General features: G+C 41.6%; 1 protein-coding gene across 1 annotated transcript in view; it reads left to right on the forward strand.

The window, feature by feature from the left end:
* LOC147361904 (ATP-binding cassette sub-family C member 4-like) overlaps positions 1-21,640 on the forward strand; it is a 112,221-nt gene extending 90,581 nt beyond the window's left edge. Inside the window, exons 21-25 of the mRNA XM_086330239.1 lie at positions 3,846-3,996; positions 10,095-10,214; positions 11,892-12,002; positions 19,201-19,301; positions 20,905-21,640. Coding sequence (XP_086186365.1) covers positions 3,846-3,996; positions 10,095-10,214; positions 11,892-12,002; positions 19,201-19,301; positions 20,905-21,123 — 702 coding nt within the window. The 3' untranslated portion in view covers positions 21,124-21,640. The remainder of the gene's footprint in view (positions 1-3,845; positions 3,997-10,094; positions 10,215-11,891; positions 12,003-19,200; positions 19,302-20,904) is intronic.
* The last annotated feature ends 337 nt before the right edge of the window (positions 21,641-21,977 follow it).

Genomic DNA, 21,977 nt, shown 5'->3' on the forward strand with positions numbered 1-21,977 from the left:
TTCTTTTCTCATATAGGTTATCACAGAATGTTAAATAGATTTCCCTGTGATATACTTTTATAGTGCTCTTCTTTTTAAGGTGTACCATGATAAATTATAAAATAAGAGGACTCCAGTCTTAAATTTTGTAATATTGTTGAACTCTGACAAAAGTGGAAAGGAAACTATTGATCAGTGAGATACACTAAACATGAGGGAAGAGATACACCATGTTTCCCTAAAGCTTCCTATCATGCTGGTTAGCAAACTGTGAACCAAACCCCACTATTCACTCTTCAGTGGAGTTAGCTATGACTCTAAGTTGGGAGTGAATTGAAGGATATCCAGGTCCCAGAGCTTATGTGCTTGTGAAAAGACCCAAGGCAGTCAAATAAGGGATGAAGAATGTGATTAACATATCCCAAGCAAAGGCCAGGTTTAGAAAAGCTTAGTCTTAGGGTTTGTACGTGGATGTGTATGCTTGTTAGTCACTCAGTTGTGTCCGATTCTTTGCAGCCTCATGGACTAAACTGCCAGCCTCCTCTGTCCATGGAATTCTCCAGACAAGAATAATGGAGTGGTGTGCCATTCTTTTTTCTAGGGGATCTTCCCAGCCCAGGGATTTTCTGTGAATTTTTCTGAATTATGAAAAATCACCATTTTCTCTCAAGTGAAAGATTTCATCTAAGAATTTTTTTATTTGATTATGTGGATTCATAGACTTTGGATAGAATTTCCCAAATGGTGTAGTCCAAATGGGAAATATATAAAAATAATGATTCTCCTTATCTGGGGAATATCAGGACTTGGGTCACTTGCTTCTGGGTCAATATACTTCTTTCTATATACCCATCACTGTCTCTGTTCCATAGTCTGACAGAGGTGCAGAAGCACATGCTGTGGTGATGTGGTCCATCAGATGGGCCTGGAATCCAACCAGGTGGGGGTAACTGTGTGTGTAGCTTGAATTGGGCTTTTTGGCATTTCTGAGAATGTAGGAGAAAGAAATGAGGTTGGCTACAAGGAAGGGATTTATTGTGTGTTTATTGTACACTAGGATCTTTTGTTTCCTTCTTCAGATGTTAACTTCTTGCTTAGATACTATTTTCATCTTCTACAAACTTCTATAAAGGGTTTAAGATGGCTGGCAATAAAAGATTCACAAATGTACATAAATATAAAAGTAAAAGTTCTCAGTCATGTCCAACTCTTTGGGACCCCATGGACTGTAGCCTGCCAGGCTCCTCTGTCCATGGGATTTTCCAGGCAGGAATACTGGAGTGGGTTGCCCATCCCTTCTCCAGGGGATCTTCCAAACCCAGGGATCAAACCTGGGTCTCCTGCATTACAGGCAGATTCTTTACCATCTGAGCCACTTGGGAAACCAATATGTTGTGTGTGTGTGTGTGTGTGTGTGTGTGTGTGTGTGTGTGTGTATAATAAAGCTGTTAGAGGCACCCTCTTTGAATTGCTTTAGAATTTAGGGCCATGAAATCTGAACCTAACTCCAGAGGTTCTGAGAGCATTAGTAATGGGTCTTCAGTGGGTACCTAAGGAAAAAGCATTGGCACAGCTTCCATGGAGCCCTTCATTTTGATCTCACCTCTGCTTCCCAGGCTACGTGCCAGGCTGGGTTAGTCATAAAAGGCCCTCACCTGGAGTGGTTTAGTCACTCAGTCTTGTCTGACTTTTTTTGACCCCATGGACTCTAGCATGCCAGATTCCTCTGTCCATGGGATGTTCCAGGCAAGAATACTGGAGTCAGTTGCTATTTCCTTCTCCAGGGGAACTTCCTGACCCAGGGACCAAACCTGGGTCTCCTGCATAGCAGTCAGATTCTTTAATGACTGATCCACCAGGGAAGCCACCTGGGGAGAGCCAGATTATTGAAACGGATGAATGTTGTTCATCAAATGATGCAAGTCTGCTAAAAACCAGTAATTTGGGTTTTTTTCTTTTAATAATTAACACTTTAGGTGTAGTTTTTGTTTTTGACAAAAAACAATGGCAAGCCAAGTGACCTAAAGGCTAGACATAGAAGGAGCTGGAAGGACCCCTCCCTATGAACATGAAGGTTGTAGCCTGGTAGGATGCACAGTCAAGCCAGTGGATGAAAGAAATTGTTTTCTGTAGGTCTAATAGGAGGGCGGTCAGACAGCCCTACTTTTCTCCACTTAAGATTATCATTTATTCCTTCAGAACTCCATGCTCTTCACTCTGAGTTTTCTTTTGATACCACAGCAGAGACAGGGAGAAACAGAAAAGCACATGGGTCTCCATCCAGATCATGCAGTTTGGTTCCCAAGGGCTCCTGGCCACAGAGTCACAGTTCTGGTTGTTTGTTCCTCCTGCCTGCAGCTGTGGCTCTGGGATTCCCTGAGCACAAACTGCTCCTCTCCTTCTCCAGGATAAGCAATACCTTACTGGGAAACTTTAGGACAACCACTTACCCTCCCAACTTCATTATTTCTTATCTGTAAAGAATATCCAGTGTTAACTCAGATAAGTGTCTCAACCTTCTCATCCCAGCTCCTTTTTGGTCAAAATTTCCATTAACTGTGATTACTGCCTGCAAATCATTCATGCCATTCTTTATATTTGTTAAACAAGCCTATAAAATCAGTCATAAGTCTTAGAATTGTCTAAAAATATTCAGGTATTCTTCCCTGTGTTTCCCCATCCCCCTGTGAATATCACCATGGATTTGTATCCACCTGAGATCATAAACTTCAGAGGCCTTGGTCAAAACTGGGTGAATCTGCTAGTCCCTACCACTTCACCCGACTTTCATAGCAGGCAGACACTAAGTGTTGATTGCATTCTTATTGCCTGATACTGTCCTCCAGAGTATCATCATACTTTTCCTGATAAAGATGGATGCTTAAATCAGCATCAACCAATGATTTCATTTTCTATTCTACCTGATATCTTTTTTAGACCTAGATCATTTCCTAAGAGAAAATCATCTCAGGGGATAATGTGATGATTAAGAGAATATTCATGGAACCCAACACAGGGCCTTACACACAGTACACACATTGTAAATGGAATCTGGTGTTGTTATAATAGTTAACCTTTGGAATGGGCATTTTAAATACTTAGTATAATGACAGAAAGATGGTTGTATGTTGGAGGAAAGCTTAAATATGTCATAATGGCTCATGACATGGGGTTCCCAGGTCCGTGACTTAGGCTTTGCAGTTTCCATCAAGTTACTTTTCCTCCCTCTGTGCCTCACTGTCTCCATTTGTAAAATTAGATAATACTGTTACTAGATACGTTACACTGAATTTGTAATTGCTGCTGCTGCTGCTAAGTCGCTGCAGTCATGTCTAACTCTGTGCAACCCCATAGACGGCAGCCCACCAGGCTCCCCCGTCCCTGGGATTCTCCAGGCAAGAACACTGGAGTGGGTTGCCATTTCCTTCTCCAATGCATGAAAGTGAAAAGTGAAAGTGATTAACCATTTCTTTATCCCTACATGGATAGCTGAAGCATCTGGATTCCTCATCTGTAATGCTTGCTCACTCCTTTCTCTAGTAACACCTGCTGACTCCTGATAGTTTGAGATGCAGCTCCTACTCTCTGAGCCTCAAATAGTCTCATCTGTTAAAAATAATAATTCCTGCCTCAAAGGGCTACTGAGTGTATCACAAGAGCTGATACCTAGAAAGTTCTTATCAGAGTGTTTGGTGCATGCAATAAACATCATGAGGACCACCTATACTTCTATTTCTTTGGAAGGGAAAGCATTCCCTGCTGTTTCAACAAGTTTCAAGAAAAGGAGTTTAATCCTAACAAATCAATAAAATTTATCTTTTAAAAGTATCCTTGACATGAAGGCCTCTGTATTTTCGCTATTTCAGACATTTCTACTTGTGATTGGTGTGGTGGGCGTGATGGTAGCTGCAATTCCTTGGACTGCTATACCTGTGATTCCCCTTGGCATCATTTTCTTTTTTCTTCGGCGATATTTCTTAGAGACATCACGAGATGTGAAACGCCTGGAATGTACAAGTGAGTACCAGGGCTCTCAGGTTGGGATGGCAGTGCAGTCTGTCTTCCATTTATGCCTCAATTAACCAGACCCCTGAAACTCTGCAGACTGTTCTATGGTATTTCTCACTGTTAACATTAGGTGATTGAAAGTTATGGCCCCTGAGAGTAGGTTTGGCCCTTAAGGCAAATGGAGCTGGCAGCGGGTCAGCTGCCCTTTGCATTTTATCCCAAGGAGGATGGACGTGAGCACCATGAGGACAGGAACCATTTCTGTCTTGTTCATGACCTATGTCCTAACACAGAGTATCCACTCTGTTAATACCATTATTGAAAGTATTTAATCATGTTGGAACTAATGTAGAAGGAAAATAGAGAATTGTTCTTCAAAAGAAAGCTGAGCGCTGAAGAATTGATGCTTTTGAACCGTGGTGTCGGAGAGAAGACTCTTGAGAGTCCCTTGGACTGCAAAAAAATCTAATCAGGCCATCCTAAAGGAGATCAGTCCTGAGTGTTCATTGGAAGGACTGATGTTGAAGCTGAAACTCCAATACTTTGGCCACCTGATATGAATAGCTGACTCATTTGAAAAGACCCTGATGCTGGGAAAGATTGAAGGTGGGAGGAGAAGGGGATGATAGAGGATGAGATGGTTGGATGGCATCACTGACTCAATGGACATGAGTTTGGGTAAACTCTGGGAATTGGTGATGGGCAGGGAGGCCTGGCGTGCTGTGGTTCATGGAGTCGCAAAGAGTCAGACACGACTGAGCGACTGAACTGAACTGAACTGAAAGTTACCAGAAATGACAAGGAAAGGAAAAGATAAGGGAAAGGAAAGGAGACCTCAGGAAATATATGTTAAAATGATATATTTGAAAAAAATATTCTTTCACATGTTCTAGTAAGTTGCAGTTGTTAAAAGTATTGGAAAGATGTGTGTTAGTTGCTTAATCATGTCTGACTTTTTGAGTCTGCATGGTTTGTAGCCCACCAGGCTCTTCTGTCCATGGAATTCCCCAGGCAAGAATACTGGAGTGGATAGCCATTCCCTTCTCCAGAGGATCTTCCTGACCCAGGGGTTGAACCCAGCTCTCCTGCATTGCTGGTGGACTCTGATATCTAAGTCACCAGGGGAGCCCTATTGAAAAGATAAGCCCTTTTATTTTCATGTCTGCTCTTTGTCATTTTCAGTATTTGGGGTGATAACCACACTGTTTGAAAGCTGAGTGGGGAAGAATTGATGCTTTTGAACTATGGTGTTGGAGAAGACTCTTGAGAGTCCCTTGGACTGCATGGAGATACAACCAGTCCATCCTAAAGGAGATCAGTCCTGGGTGTTCATTGGTAGGACTGATTTTGAAGCGTTTGAAACTCCAATACTTTGGCCACCTGATGCGGAGAGCTGACTCATTTGAAAAGACCTTGATGCTGGGAAAGATTGAGGGCAGGAGGAGAAGGGGACGACAGAGGATGAGATGGTTGGATGGCATCACCGACTCAATGGACATGGGTTTGGGTGGACTCCACGAGTTGGTGATGGACAGGGAGGGCTGGCGTGCTGCGGTTCATGGGGTCACACAGAGTCTGACACAACTGAGCGACTGAACTGAATTGAACCACACTGTTTGTGTTCCCCTTTCTCAAAGCTATTCATAGAAATGATGCTGAAAATAATCCCCTAGGAGAACTCAGGAGGGGGATCGGTTCAGTATGTATTTAGTTGATAACTCCATTCACCTTCCGAGTTTTAGAATAATGGGCAACAGAGGCATCCCTGGTGGTCCTGTGGTTAAGACTCTGTGCTTCCACTGTGGGGGCAACCAGTTTAGTCCTTGTTGGGAAACCACATTCTGCAAGGTGCAGCAAAAAACAGAATAATGGGGAACACATTTTATGATTCATTAGTCTATTCTACAGGTAATCACAGATGATGAAATATTCAAATTTTTCTCTTATTATTGCACACATTTCATCAGTATTAAAACAAAAATAAGGAAAATAGATTGTTATATATTTTTAAAAGTTATAAAAATAACCAAAAAGTAAGGAGAGAATATGTTTGCATCAGAGACCTCAACCGTGAATAATTATTGGAGATTAATACCAACTTAACCTTCTAGAAACCAAGCCAAGAACAGACGCATGTTGAGTCTCATGCTTCTCTGTATCTACTAAGTGGAAAAAAAATCTCAGTTCATCCAGTCAGAGGAGTTTTATTGTGGCATTTGTATGTTTTGTTTTTAATAATAAACACTTGAGGTACTTACCTTTATTTGCAAAAAGAATTGTGATCATCAGTTTCATAAAACCTGTAGAAGACGTTTTCACTCATCAAGAGAAGCAGCTAACCTCCTGTGAGGTGAAGTTTGGCGAGGTGTTTGGATGGATGGGGACCAGTAGAGTCCAGGTGTGTGTGCAGTTCTACCTATATGACTCAGTGGGATGGTAGGACCTGGGGAGGCAGAAGAGGAAGTGATGAGCTCCATCCAGTCTTCTGTGTAGACGGGGTTCAGACGTTTTATGGTTTGAGGCCCCTCATGAGATGGAGTCATTCAAATAGTCTTGTCGCAAAGCAGGTCTCTGGCACATTGAGAGAGAGGTTGTTCCAGAAAGAATATTTGACAGAATTTTTGCATGGGGCAAGGGCTATTTCCCATTCACATGGAAGTGGAGAAATAGGCTCCTCCTGAGGCTTTTGTCAAGAAGCAGTACACAATTTTCTCAGTATTTGATCTGGAGAGTCTGAGAACTTTGGACCATCACTGTGGATTATTTGGATTTTTTGCACCGAGTAGTCTGAAACAAGTTAAGTTCAGTTCATTTCAGTGGTTCAGACGTGTCCGACTCTTTACGACCCCATAAATTGCAGCTCGACATGCGTCCCTGTCCATCACCAACTCCTGGAGTTCACTCAAACTCACGTCCATCGAGTTGGTGATGCCATCCAGCCATCTCATCCTCTGTCGTCCCCTTCTCCTTCTGCCCCCAATCCCTCCCAGCATCAGAGTCTTTTCCAATGAGTCAACTCTTCGCATGAGGTGGCCAAAGTACTGGAGTTTCAGCTTTAGCATCATTCCTTCCAAAGAACACCCAGGGCTGATCTCCTTTAGAATGGACTGGTTGGATCTCCTTGCAGTCCAAGGGACTCTCAAGAGTCTTCTCCAACACCACAGTCCAAACACATCAGTTCTTTGGTGCTTAGCTTTCTTCACAGTCCAACTCTTACATCCATACATGACTACTGGAAAAACCATAGCCTTGACTAGAGGGACCTTTGTTGGCAAAGTAATGTCTCTGCTTTTTAATATGCTATCTAAGTTGGTCATAGCTTTCCTTCCAGGGAGTAAGCGTCTTTTAATTTCATGGCTGCAGTCACCATCTGCAGTGATTTTGGAGCCCAGAAAAATAAAGTCAGCCACTGTTTCCACTGTTTCCCCATCTATTTCCCATGAAGTGATGGGATCAGATGCCATGATCTTCGTTTTCTGAATGTTGAGCTTTGAGCCAACTTTTTCACTCTCCTCTTTCACTTTCATCAAGAGGCTTTTTAGTTCCTCTTCACTTTCTGCCATAAGGGTGGTGTCATCTGCATATCTGAGGTTATTGATATTTCTCCCAGCAATCTTGATTCCAGCTTGTGCTTCATCCAGCCCAGCATTTCTCATGATATACTTTGCATATAAGTTAAATAAGCAGGGTGACAATATACAGCCTTGATGTACTCCTTTTCCTGTTTGGAACCAGTCAGTTGTTCCATGTCCAGTTCTAAGTGTTGCTTCCTGACCTGCATACAGGTTTCTCAGGAGGCAGGTCAGGTGGTCTGGTATTCCTATCTCTTTCAGAATTTTCCACAGTTTATTGTGATCCACAACATCAAAGGCTTTGGAATATATAGTCAATAAAACAAGTTAGACAATACATTTAATCCAGGTACCCCATCCTGCATACCTCAGATAACCATATGCGGTAGCCAGTTGATTAGAATGTTTATGTTCTCTATCTAGGTGGTGGTGGTGGTTGTGTTCAGTCCCTCAGTCGTGTCTGACTCTTTAACCCCAGGGACTACATGCAGCATGGCAGGCTTCTCTGTCCTTCACCATCTCCCAGAGTTTGCTCAAACTCATCATGTCCATTGAGTTGGTGATGCCATCCAACCATCTCATCCTAGGGCTGAGTGGATTGTCACCTGGCCCCTAGCCCATGCTGTCCTCCCCCAGCCGAGGGTCTCCCATTCTCTCTGAGCCCCAGTGTCTCACAGAAGGAAGCCTGCCCCTTCCTTCCTTATAGAATTGGGAACACTAAACACAAGAGGAGGTTCTGTGTCTTTACCTATTTGTACCTCAACCCCTCTAAATGTGCAGTGCCCAGATGCATGTTGGTACTGGCTGAACTGTCATCAGACAGGCATTCAGACACTGGACTAAAGAGTGAGAACCTGAAAAGAGTTTGGAGTTTCACCCTTGATTCTTTCCCCATAATTTTATAAAATCTCTGAAGCCTCCTGTAAGATGCATTACTGACTTCCCATAAACAACCTAATTGTACTAACAGGTCTTCTCTAGGAGACACACAGGTAACAAAGTGATGTCAGTATTTCCTGCTGATACAGCACAAGTTATCATTCACCCCCAGACAGAGGTCACAGGCTCACTATGTGTCCCTGACAACAGCAAGTTACAGCCTCATTCATTGGAGGAATGAAAACCCCACCAGAAATGTCCTCCCTGCTTGGCAGCCTGCAGCCCACCTGTTCCCTGATGTGCAGGAGCCTGACCTTGATGCTTGTGGTCAGTGTGCTCTTAGAAAAGAAGGCAGGAAATGAATGGTCAGTCATGTGACACCAGGCCCAAACCCACATGTAGTCACTCAAAAGAGAATGGCCACTAAGGCCACTGTCAGATTCTAAAAGATTGATGTGAGTGTCACATGCCACAGTGACCTCAGAACACCAGGACAGGTATCTAGCAGGCAGTTAATAAAATGTCCATCAGGTTCCTGGAATGGAAGTCAAGACTGTTCAAAGGCTCCTCGTCTGCCGGGTCCTGTGGGCACAAGGGTGGTGCAGCACCGGGTGATCCCGTGACCCACACAGAGGTTCCTGGCTCAGGTGCAGGGAGAGGCCCAGGACAGGGGAGGCAGCAGACTGTCCATTCCCCTTACTCGTCTCACCCTGTCCTGTGTCTGGCTCTGGTGCAGGATGGGGGATGTACTGACTCTATCCCAGCCCTTACGTTACTCATCTGAGGAGGAGACAGCCCACAGGTTACTCAATAAAATTCAGTGTGGTGAGGACTCTAATTAGGAATTAAATTTTAAAAGGCTACTGATTCAAAAATTAGTGAATGGTAATTCACTACCATTATTCTTCACTTCACTACCCAATAGTGAAGGGTAATTACTCACCCATGAAAAAGAATGAAATATTACCATTTGCAGCAGCATTGATGGACTTAGGGAATATTATTATTTGTAAACTAAGTCAGAGGAAGATAAATACGATATCACTTATATATGGATCTGTATACAAAATAGAAATAGACTCAGAGACATAAAAAACAAACTTACAGTTGGCAGAGGGGATTGGGAAAGAGGGAAGAACAAGTTAGAAGTATGGGATTAATAGACATACTGCTATTAATGTGTCAAATAGACAACAACAGGGAATTACTGCAAAGCACAGGGAATTTTATTCAGTATCTTGTATTAACCTGTAATAAAAATATAATCTGAAAAAAAATAACTGAATGACTATACTATATACCTTAAACTAGCACATTATTGTAAATCAACTGTACTTCAATATATTTTTTAAAAATTGTCAACAATTTCCACCTGGTGAGATGCCAGAAAAATTTGGAGGGAGGTGTGTGTGAGAGGATCTTGATGAAAGAACAAGAATTTCTTTATCTAAATCTAGCTGTGGTTTGAATTTGATCAAAAATAGTTTCAAGGAGAATCTTTCATTCCCAGGTCATTAAAGTGAGGCTTGGTGTGGGCAGGAATTTGAGGGTCACATGGAGGATTCCCTTTGATGGGATGTGTGACTACAGAGCCCGGGAGGCAGTGGGTTTCCTTGCATCCAGCCTCCTTGACCTTCTCTGTCTCTGCTTCCCCAGCACGGAGCCCGGTATTTTCCCACTTAGCATCTTCTCTCCGGGGACTCTGGACCATCTGGGCGTATAAAGCTGAACAGAAGTTTCAGGAACTGTTTGATGCACACCAGGATTTGCACTCAGGTCTGTTAAGTTTCTGGAGATGGTTTCAAAGGATGGGATGTGCTCCCTTCTGAGGCTGGCCTCCCTCTCAGGTGGCCTGGCTGCCCACACCTCTCTCTGTGTCACCCCTCATCCCCCTCTGCACACCTGCCTCCCCCACCCCTTCCTCTCAGCATCCCCTCAGTGCTCCCTTCTTCCCTGTCATCCCCTGCTTTTCTCCCCTGACTGGCTCGCATTGTCCTTGTATCACTGTGCCCTGTAGATTTCTGTCTCTTTAGGGTAAGAGTCAGCAAACTTCTTTTTTGTGAAGATCCAGATAGAAAATATTGTAGGCTTGTGTGCTGTACTGTGTCTGTTGCAACTACTCACCTTTGCTGTTGCAGCACAAAGATAGGCAAAGATAATACATCAGAAAATGGCGGTTTCTGTGTTCCAATAAAAGTTTATTTACAGAACCAGGTGGTAGCTGTTCTCACCCTCCAGACTGCGGTTTGCTGACTCTCTTCAGAGAGTGGAGGGTGGCAGATGTGATTGAGGCAATAATTTCCTGATTTGCCACCCACTTGATTATGTTTTTATCAGTGAATTTTTTTCCCTAGGTAGAAAATTCAGAATTTCCTCTAAGTCTATAAAATCCAAGCTAAACTTTCCAATAATTATTGTATTTTGAAGATAAAAATGGCATTTTGAAAGTCACATGCAGGTACATATACACAATGGAGTATTACTCAGCCATTAAAAAGAATACATTTGAATCAGTTCTAATGAGGTGGATGAAACTGGAGCCTATTATACAGAGTGAAGTAAGCCAGAAAGAAAAACACCAATATAGTATACTAACGCGTACATATGGAATTTAGAAAGATGGTAACAATAACCCTGTATGCGAGACAGCAAAAGAGACACAGATGTATAAAACAGTCTTTTGGACTCTGTGGGAGAGGGAGAGGGTGGGATGATTTGGGAAAATGGCATTGAAATATGTATAATATCATATATGAAATGAGTCGCCAGTCCAGGTTCAATGCATGATACTGGATCCTTGGGGCTGGCGCAATGGGACGACCCAGAGGGATGATATGGGGAGGGAGGAGGGAGGAGGGTTCAGGATGGGGAACACATGTATACCTGTGGCAGATTCATTTCGATATATGGCAAAACCAATACAATATTGTAAAGTTAAAAAATAAAATTAAATTAAAAAAAAAGAAAGTCACATGCAGTTCCTGTTAGCTGATGGTCACATAGACATTCTCTCCTAAGAATAAACACTGCAGGGCCCTGTGGTGAGGGCAGAAGGTGCTGGAAACAGTGTGAGCTGTGCTCTCTGCTGTGTGAGAGCTGGGAGCAGTCGACCCTGTGAGAGGATGATCTTCACACTGAGGCCCAGCACTGCAGGAAATGCACAGATGAGATGATTTCCCATCTTCCTTCTTGTGATCTTATTTCTGTTGATAACCTGTGGGTTGAAATTTTCAATGCATGCTTCCTGGACTGATTCCTGTGTGTCCCATACATTCATTGTCTTGTGTTAGAACCTAGTTTTATAGAATCTTCAGGTTCCTTGGGTATGTAACTTTGCTGTCCTACCTGTGTAAAATCTTCTGTAGCTCAACTGAGAAAATATTCTCCCTCATGAGAAGCAGCTAACATGGTTTTTCTGTTTATATATTACACTTATTATGGTTCCAAATCCAGAGGCTTGGTTCCTGCTTTTGACGACGTCCCGATGGCTCGCTGTGTATCTGGATGTCATCTGTGCCATCTTTGTCACTGCTGTTGCTTTCGGGGCCCTGATTCTGGTAGAAAGTAAGTAAAGATATGAATACTTGTGGTATGTTTACACTTTTTAGCTTTTTTTTTTTGTAGTTATTAAACTCTTGTCATCTATACTTTTTATAGATGTCTAATACATACTCTTTGATTCTAATGAATTGTATTAAAGTGTCTGCAGTATGTGACTCCACAGTGTGGTCCATGAGAAGTTGTTTGTGTCTTAATGAGAACTTTTATCTTTTTTTTTTTTTTTACTTATTTATTTACAGTAGGTCTTTTTGAGGCCATTAAAAAAAAAAAAAAAAGATTGGCATGTGGTTGATTTACAATATGTTAGCTTCAGGTGTACAGCCAAGTGACTCTGTTATACATATATCCACTTTTTAAAGATTCTTTTTCCATACCCCATGAACACTGGGGTGAATGTATATTTTTTAAGTAATTTGCATTTTGATTACTACTTCAAATGAACTATCTTTTAGAAAAGAATTTCTATTTTTCACTTTCAGAATCCTTAGGAGCAAAGTCCAGGTATGACGTGCCTGCTCCAGCAGACCTTTGGTGCCTTGGGCCCCTGCTTTGGCTCGCTCAGGACATTCTTTCATTTTTATTTCAAGTTTTATTGGGGTATAGTTCATTTACACTGTTGTCTTAGTTTCCAATGTACAGCAAAGTCAATCTGCTGTACATATACATATATCCACTCTTTTTTAGGTTCTCTCTCATGTAGATCATTACTGAGTTCTCTGTACTTTACAGTAGTTTCTTATTAGTTATCTATTTTAATACTTTATATATAGTAGTATTTATGTGTCAATCCCAGTCTTCCAATTTATCCCTCCCCTCCCTTATCCCCTGTTAACCGTAAGTTTATTTTCTACATCTGTTACTCTACTTCTGTTTTGTAGATAAGTTCATTTGTAGCCTTTTGTTATATTCCATATATAAGCAATATCATATTCTCTTTGTCTGACTTACTTCACTCAGTATGAAAATCTCTAGGTCCAGCCATGTTGCTGCAAATGGTATTATTTCACTCTTTTTTATGGCTGAGTAATATTATACTATATGTATAATAGTGCATCTTCCTTATCCATTGCTCTGTTGATGGACATTTAGGTTGCTTCTATGTCCCGGCTATTGTAAATAGTACTACAGTGAACATAAGAGTGGATGTATCTTTTGGAATTATGGTTTTCTCTGGATATATGCCCAGGAGTGGGATTGCAGGATCATATGGTAGCTCTCTTTTTAGTTTTTAAAGGAAACTCCATATTGTTCTCCATAGTGGCTTTACCAGTTTACATTCCCACCAACAATGTTGGAGGGTTCCCTTTTCTCCACATCCTCTCCAGTATTTATTGTTTTGATGATGGTCATTCTGACTGGTGTGAGGTGAAACCTCACTGTAGATTTTTGCTTTTTTTTTTTTTCATTTTTTTTCACTGTAGTTTTGATATACATTTTCCTAATAATTAGAGATGTTGACCATCTTTTCATGCATTTTTTTTTTTGCCATCTGTGTTTCTTCTTTGGAGACATCCTCTTTTAATCTTCTGCCCATTTTTTGGATTTTTTGTTTATTTATTTATTTATTTTATATTGAACTGCATGGGCTGTTTGTATATTTTGGAGAGTCATCCCTTGTAAGTCACTTTGTTTGCAAATATTTCTCCCCATTCTGCAGATTATCTTTGGTATTTTTTATGGATTTCTTTGCTGTGCAAAAGCTTTTAAGATTAATTGGGTCCCATTTGTTTATGTTTTATTTTATTTTCATTACTCTAGGAGGTCCTGCAATTTATGTCAGAGAGAGTTCTCCCTATGTTTTCATCTAAAAGTTTTGTAGTGTCTGGTCTTACATTTATGTCTTTAATCCATTTTGAGTTTATTTTTGTGTATGGTGTTAGGGAAAGTTCTAATTTTATTATTTTACATGTAGCTGTCCAGTTTTCCCAGCACCAGTTATTGAAGAAAGTCTTTTCTCTGTTGTATATTCTTGCTTACTTTGTCATAAGTGATCATAGATGCCTGGTGGTTATCTCTGGACTTTCTGTCCTGTTCTGTTGATCTGTATTTCTGATTTTGGTGCCACTTAGCATTTGGTACCATTTTCAGTTACTGTAGCTTTGTAATACAGAGAAGGCAATGGCACCCAACTCCAGTACTCTTGCCTGGGAAAGTCCCATGGACGGAGGAGCCTGGAAAGCTACAGTCCATGGGGTCTCTGAGGGTCGGACACGACTGAGTGACTTCACTTTCATTTTTCACTTTCATGCATTGGAGAAGGAAATGGCAACCCACTCCAGTGTTCTTGCCTGGAGAATCCCACGGATGGGGGAGCCTGGTGGGCTGCTGTCTATGGGGTCGCACAGAGTCTGACACAACTGAAGCGACTTAGCAGCAGCAGCAGCAGCTTTGTAATATAGTCTAAAGACAGGGAGCGTGATTCCTCCTAGCTTCATTTTTCTTCTTTGTTTTTCTCAAGATTACATTGGCTATTCATGGTATTTTGTGTTTCCATTCAAAATGTAAACTTTTTTGTTCTAATTCTGTGAAAAATGCCATTGGCAATTTGATAGGGATTACATTGAATCTGTAGATTGCTTAAGTAGTTTGTTTGTTTGTTTACAGTAGGTCATCATGGAGATCTTTTATCTTTTTATCTTTCTTTGAATGGGTTGAGGTCTATATAACTGTAGAAGGATGACTTCTGAACATCCCAGGTAGTGTCCTGTAGTTGGATAGAGAGAACCAAGTTTACTATTAAGCTTTCTGTACAGCTTAGAAAAGGCTGAGGAACTAGAGATCAAATTGCCAACATCCGCTGGATCATGGATAAAGGAAGAGAATTCCAGAAAAACATCTACTTCTGCTTTATTGACTATGCCAAAGCCTTTGATTGTGTGGATCACAGTAAACTGTGGAAAATTCTGAAAGAGATGGGAATACCAGACCACCTGACCTGCCTCCTGAGAAACCTATATGCAGGTCAGGAAGCAACAGTTAGAACTGGACATGGAACAGACTGGCTCCAAATAGGAAAAGGAATACATCAAGGCTGTATACTGTCACCCTGCTTATTTAACTTCTATGCAGAGTACATCATGAGAAACGCTGGGCTGGAGGAAGCACAAGCTGGAATCAAGATTGCTGGGAGAAATATCAATAATCTCAGATATGCAGATGACTCCAACCTTACAGCAGAAAGTTCAGTTCAGTTCATTTCAGTCGCTCAGTCGTGTCTGACTCTTCGCGACCCCATGAATTGCAGCACGCCAGGCCTCCCGGTCCATCACCAACTCCCGGAGTTGACTCAGACTCACGTCCATCGAGTCAGTGATGCCATCCCACCATCTCATCCTCTGTCGTCCCCTTCTCCTCCTCCCCCGAATCCCTCCCAGCATCAGAGTCTTTTCCAGTGAGTCAACTCTTCGCATGAGGTGGCCAAAGTACTGGAGTTTCAGCTTTAGCATCATTCCTTCCAAAGAAATCCCAGGGCTGATCTCCTTCAGAATGGGCTGGTTGGATCTCCTTGCAGTCCAAGGGACTCTCAAGAGTCTTCTCCAACACCACAGTTCAAACACGTCAATTCTTCGGTGCTCAGCCTTCTTCACAGTCCAACTCTCATATCCATACAAAAAACCTCTTGATGAAAGCGAAAGAGGAGAGTGAAAAAGTTAGCTTAAAGGTCAACTTTCAGAAAACAAAGATCATGGCATCTGGTCTCATCACTTCATGGGAAATAGATGGGGAAACAATGGAAACAGTGTCAGACTATCTTTTTGGGCTCCAAGATCACTGCAGATGGTGATTGCAGCCATGAAATTAAAAGACGCTTACTCCTTGGAAGGGAAGTTATGACCAACCTAGATAGCATATTCAAAAGCAGTGACATTACTTTGCCAACAAAGTTCTGGCTAGTCAAGGCTATAGTTTTTCCAGTGGTCATGTAGGGATGTGAAAGTTGGACTGTGAAGAAAGCTGAGCACCAAAGAATTGATGTGTTTGAACTGTGGTGTTGGAGAAGACTCTTGAGAGTCCCTTGGACTGCAAGGAGATCCAACCAGTCCATTCTAAAGGAGATCAGTCCTGGGATTTCTTTGGAAGGACTGATGCTGAAGCTGAAACTCCAGTATTTTGGCCACCTCATGCGAAGAGTTGACTCACTGGAAAAGACTCTGATGCTGGGAGGGATTGGGGGCAGTAGGAGAAGGGGACGACAGAGGATGAGATGGCTGGATAGCATCACTGACTCGATGGACGTGAGTCTGAGTGAACTCCAGGAGTTCGTGATGGACAGGGAGGCCTAGCATGCTGCAATTCATGGGGTCACAAAGAGTCAGACAGGACTGAGCAACTGAGCTGAACTGACTGTTTAGGTTATAGATTTTAGCCTTAGGGCTACTTGGATCTCTTGGTTGTAGGGGTCTGGTGTGCTGGTGTTAGAAAGAGTCTCTGTAGCAAAAACAGTATCCTCACTGCTGTGTGCGTCACAAATGAGCAATTGTTGGAATGTGTGTCATGAATTCACCATCCCTCACTATTCCATAACAATAACCCTGAATCACAGTCTTTAATGCAAAAATGAGATTAATTTGTTAGATTTAAAAGCATTGCCTAGTTTTGCAAAACCCATTGTCTTGTTTTTGTGATTTCAATAGCAGATACATTGGACATAGTGAAATTACATAATGATAATTGAAGTATAAGGATAAAAATCTGAGCAATGGCATCCTCACCTATGTTATACTGTCAAGTGTATCTCAATCCAGGTGGGATTAATATGATAAAGGATGAAAATGGTAAGGATCTAAGAGAAGCAGAAGAGATTAGGAAGAGATGGCATGAATACACAGAATAACTGTACAAAAAAGATCTTAATGACCTGGATAACTATGATGATGTGGTCACTCATCTAAGCCCAGACATCCTGGACTGTGAAGTCAAGTGGACCTTAACTTCAAAGCTTTACTACGAACAAAGCTAGTGAAGGTAATGGAATTCTAGCTGAGCAGTTTAATCTCCTAAAAGGTGATTCGGTTGAAGTGCGGCACTTAATATACCAGCTAATTTGGAAAATTCAACAGTGGCCACAGGATTGGAAAAGGTTAGTTTTCATTCCAATCCTAAAGAAAGGCAATCCCAGAGAATGTTCAAACTATGATACATTTGCACTCATTTTGCATGCTAGTAAGGTTATACACAAATTCCTTCAAACAAGACTTAAGCAGTGCATGAACCAGAAACTTCCAGCTGGACAAGCTGGGTTTACCAAAGGTAGAGGAACCAGAGATGAAATTGCCAGTATTCCCTGGATCATAGAGAAATGAAGGGAATTCCAGAAAAACATCAGCTTCATTGACTATGTGAAAGGCTTTGACTGTGTAGATCACAACAAACTGTGAAAAATTCTGAAAGAGATAGGAATACCAGACCATCTTACCTGTATCCTGAGAAACCTGTATGCAAGTCAAGAAGAAACAGAACTGGACAAGGAACAATGGAGTGCTTCAAAACTGGAGAAGGAGAATGACAAGGCTGTATATTGTCACTATGTTTATTTAACTTATATGCAGAATACATCATGCAAAATGCTGGGCTGGATGAAGCACAAGCTGGAATCAAGATTTCTGGGAGAAATATCAATAACCACAGATATGTAGATGATACCATTCTAATGACAGAAAGTGAGAAGCCTCTTGATGAAAGTGACAGAGCAGAGTGGAAAAGCTGGCTTGAAACTCAACATTCAAAAAACTAAGATCATGATATCTGGTCCCATCTGGGGAAAAATTAAAAACAGTAACAGATTTTATTTTCTTAGGTTCCAAAAATCACTTCAAACTGACTGTAGCCATGAATGAAAAGATGTTTGCTTCTTGGAAAGAAAGTTATGACAAATCTAGACAGACTATTACAAAGCAGAGACATCACTTTGCCAACAAAGATCCACGTAGTGAAGGTATATTTTTTCCAGTAGTCATGTAAGAGTTGTCAACAGATGTATGAGCTGGGCCATTAAAAAAGGCTGAGGACCAAAGAACTGATGCTTTCAAGCTGTGGTTTTGAGAAGACTCTTGAGAGTCCTTTGAACTGTAAGGAGATCAAACCAGTCAATCCTAAAGGAAATCAACCCTGAATATTCACTGGAAGGACTGATGCTGAAGGCGAAGCTCCAATACTTTGAGCACCTGATGAGAAGCGCTGACTCATTAGAGAAGACCCTGATACTGAGAAAGATTGAAGGCAGGAGAAGAGGGGAGTGGCGGAAGATGAGATGGTTGGATGGTATCACTGACTTGATGGACATGAGTTTGAGCAAACACCAGGAGATAACGAAGGACAGGAAGCCTGGTGTGCTGCAGTCCATGGAGACACAGAGTCAGACATGACTTAGTGACTGAACAACAACTTTGTTCAGTTCAATTGCTGAGTCGTGTCTGACTCTTTGTGACGCCATGGACTGCAGCACACCAGGTCTCCCTGTCCATCACCAACTTCCGGAGTTTTCTCAAACTCATGTCCATTGAGTTGGTGATGCCATACAACTATTTCATCCTCTGTGGTTTAACAGCTTTGTTAGTTCTTTCTAAATTCATAATATTCTTAAAAAATTACTTATTTATTTGGCTGTACTGGGTCTTAGTTGGGGCATGCAGGATCTTCAGTCTTAGTTGTAACAGGCAGGACTTTAGTTGCAGCATGTGAACTCTTAGTTGTGGCATGTGGAGTCTATCTAGTTCCCTGACCAGGGATTGAACCTGGACCCCCTGCATTGGGAGCTCGGAGTCATAGCTATTGGACCACCAGGAAAGTCCCTCATAGAGTTTTTTTTGTTTTTTTTTTTAACTTTATTATTGTCTCATACAACAGAAGTAATATTATGAGTAATACTATCATTACATGCAAATGACTTAAATATTATAAAGGAGTCTTCTCACTACTATATATAAAATAAATAACTAAAAAAGACCTACTGTATAGCACAGGGAACTCTATTTAGTACTCTGTAATGATGTATGTTGGAAAATAATTTTTAAAGAGCAGATTACATATGTCTGGCTAATTCACTTTATTGTATACCTGAAACTAACACAACTTTGTAAATCAACTACACTCAAATAAAAATCATAAAAATAAAGGAGTCTTCTTTGTAGAGTGACAGAAGGACCTGTGTGAAGGGTTGAGAAGGAGACTGACTTTCTTCTTCTTCTTCTTCCTCATTTAGCTTTGGATGCTGGGCATGTTGGCCTCGTCTTGTCACTAACCATCACACTTATCAGTATCTTCCAGTGGTGTGTCAGGCAAAGTGCGGAAGTTGAGAACACGGTGATGTTTATTTTTCTGTTCTTAGCCTTTTCAGGTCTCCTTGCTGTTATATGACATAAAAGCAATTCTTACGTAAAATAATAAAAGTGTTATTTTTACATCATTTTACAAAGTTTTTTTTACATTGTCCTCCATCTTTTTAAGGGCTTCTCTGGTGGCTCAGAAGGTAAAGAATCCTCCTGCAATGCAGGAGCCACAGGAGACTCAGGTTCAATACCTTGGTTGGGAAGATCCCATGGAAAAGGGAACAGCTACTCCAGTATTCTTGCCTGGAGAATCCCCATGGACAGAGGAGCCTGGCAGGCTACAGTCCATGGGGTTGCAAAGAGTTGGGCATGACTGAGCAAGTTTCACTTTCACTTTCCATGTGCTTAAAGTTAATGTAAAATAAAATATATACATATTTTTCTCAGTCATGTGTATGCCATGTCAGAAGGTTTTGTATTCATCACAAACTGTCTCCAAATACAACCTCCTGTAGGAGGGAGGTTCTGAAATTCTGGAGACAATATAAGCTCATTTCTTAGCAGCCTGTTTACATTTGTTTCTTAATGGGTAATTCCTCATTTTTGGTAAAATAAAATAATCCAATATTTTGAGGTTTATTTAATTACTATGTTCCCCCACCCATCCCCCATTTTATCATTTATTTTTGTGTGTGTTGAACACCGAACGAATTTGCTGGTGGCCCTTCTTCCTGGTAGGATAGGCTCCCTCTCAGAATATGCTTTCTAAGGTGTGGAGTCATCGTTCTTTAGAAGAAACATTATACACTTTTGAATATTTGTACCTTTTCCTAAAGGGAGAAAAACAATAAAAATGAAATTTTTCCATATCTTTCTTCTAACAGAGTAGAAATAGTGAAAGTCGCTCAGTTGTGTCTGACTCTTTGCGACCCCATGGACTATATAGTCCATGGAATTCTCCAGGCCAGAATACTGGAGTGGATAGCCTTTCCTTTCTCTAGGGGTCTTCCCAACCCAGGGATCAAACCCAGGTCACCTGCATTGCAGGAGGATTCTTTACCAGCTGAGCCACAAGACAAGGCCAAGAATACTGGAGTGGTTAGCTTATCCCTTCTTCAGGGGAACTTCCCAACCCAGGAACTGAACCAGGGTCTCCTGCATTGCAGGCAAATTCTTTACAAACTGAGCTATCAGGAAAGCTCATAACAGAGTAGAAAATTACTGATTATTAAAATGAGGTTTGATGACCATCCAGTTCTGTTCATCTATAACACGTGGCCCTTCTGTGGCCACACATTACTAGTTGGTGTCCAAAAGTATTATTTTCTTTGAAAATATTCTTTTTTTTTTTAATTCAGATGTGAAAGGAGGATCAATAAAATTTTACCATGCATTTCTTTAATTTTTTAGCTTTAATATAAAATTGAAGGAAATAGTCATATGTGAAAGAGTTGAAGATGATGAACAAGTTTTTAAATCATCCAAGGCCTTATCAGACTCCTACTTCTGTCCTTTGTGGATGCTGAGATCTAGGTTGTTCTGAACTATATAAAAGCAGAAGGTTTCATTTACAATCTCTGAACATCCATAAACAAGACCCTCTGATACTAACTCATGAGATGTCATACATGTTTCAGATGATTTCAGTAGAAAGGGTGATTGAATACACAGACCTTGTGAAAGAAGCATCCTGGGAACTTGAGTATCGTCCACCACCATCCTGGCCCAACGAAAGAATGATTTCCTTTTACGATGTGAACTTCAGGCATACGTCGGACAGGCCTCTGGTATTGAAGAATCTGTATCCAGACTTTCACCCAAGACAAAAGGTTAGTTTAAGCCATTTGCCTTTTTAAAATCTGGCTAAAGATTTAGCACCACATCTGCTCTTGACTTCTTTGGCAGTGTGTCAGGGGGACTGTTTCCTCCTAATGGATGCAGATTAGATCAGTGACATTGTAGGTGAATCTTTCTTGGAAATTGACCATGGAATGGGGATACCAGGAAACTTCTTCTCTGTGTTGTAAGTTCCCTCATAATGGTTGATGGGCCTTGGGATCCAGGGCTCCATCTTAACCTGACTCAGGACACTATATGTGACATCTGATTATTCATATGAAGTCTGGGATATCAGCGTTGTCTTCCTGGCCCTAACCCTCCAATATTTCATTCCTTTCCATATTTTCTTGTTTGTATTTCTGAGATCTCCTCCTCCTCCCATGGTGCCCTGTGGTTGCAGCCTCCCTCTCTGTCCCTTAGCCCTTCCTGTAGCCTTGTCCTCCACTCACCCACACTGAGCTGCCATCCCCCTGCCCTCCCCCCACAGACTGCTGCTTTCTTTAGCACAGATCTGATCCTTACTGGCCTGGTGAGCTGCTGCTGGAACCATAGCATAGCTTCAAGTCCACTCCAGCAGGGGCCATGGGGTGAGCTTGTGTCCACCAGAGAAGAGCCTCAATAATAACCCAGTCAGCAGTGAGGAATCATGGTATCAGATGGAGGCAAGGTCTAGAGATTGGCTCAAAGTCAAAAGCAAATTGATGGGAGCAGAGAAGATCCATGTGGGAGACGGCAGAGAAGCTTGTGATCTGGACCTGTCAGCATCCATGTCTGCTTGTGATGTTCCTTCCACACTCAGTTTGAGGCCCTCAGCTGGGATCAGGACAGAATCTTGAAGAAGAGACTGAACTGGACAAGATGTTAGGAGCTC

Source organism: Bos grunniens, chromosome 12 (genome assembly GCF_055505025.1).
Source record: "Bos grunniens cultivar Pamir isolate PY7600 chromosome 12, Bosgru_T2T1.0, whole genome shotgun sequence".
Lineage (NCBI taxonomy): Eukaryota > Metazoa > Chordata > Mammalia > Artiodactyla > Bovidae > Bos > Bos grunniens.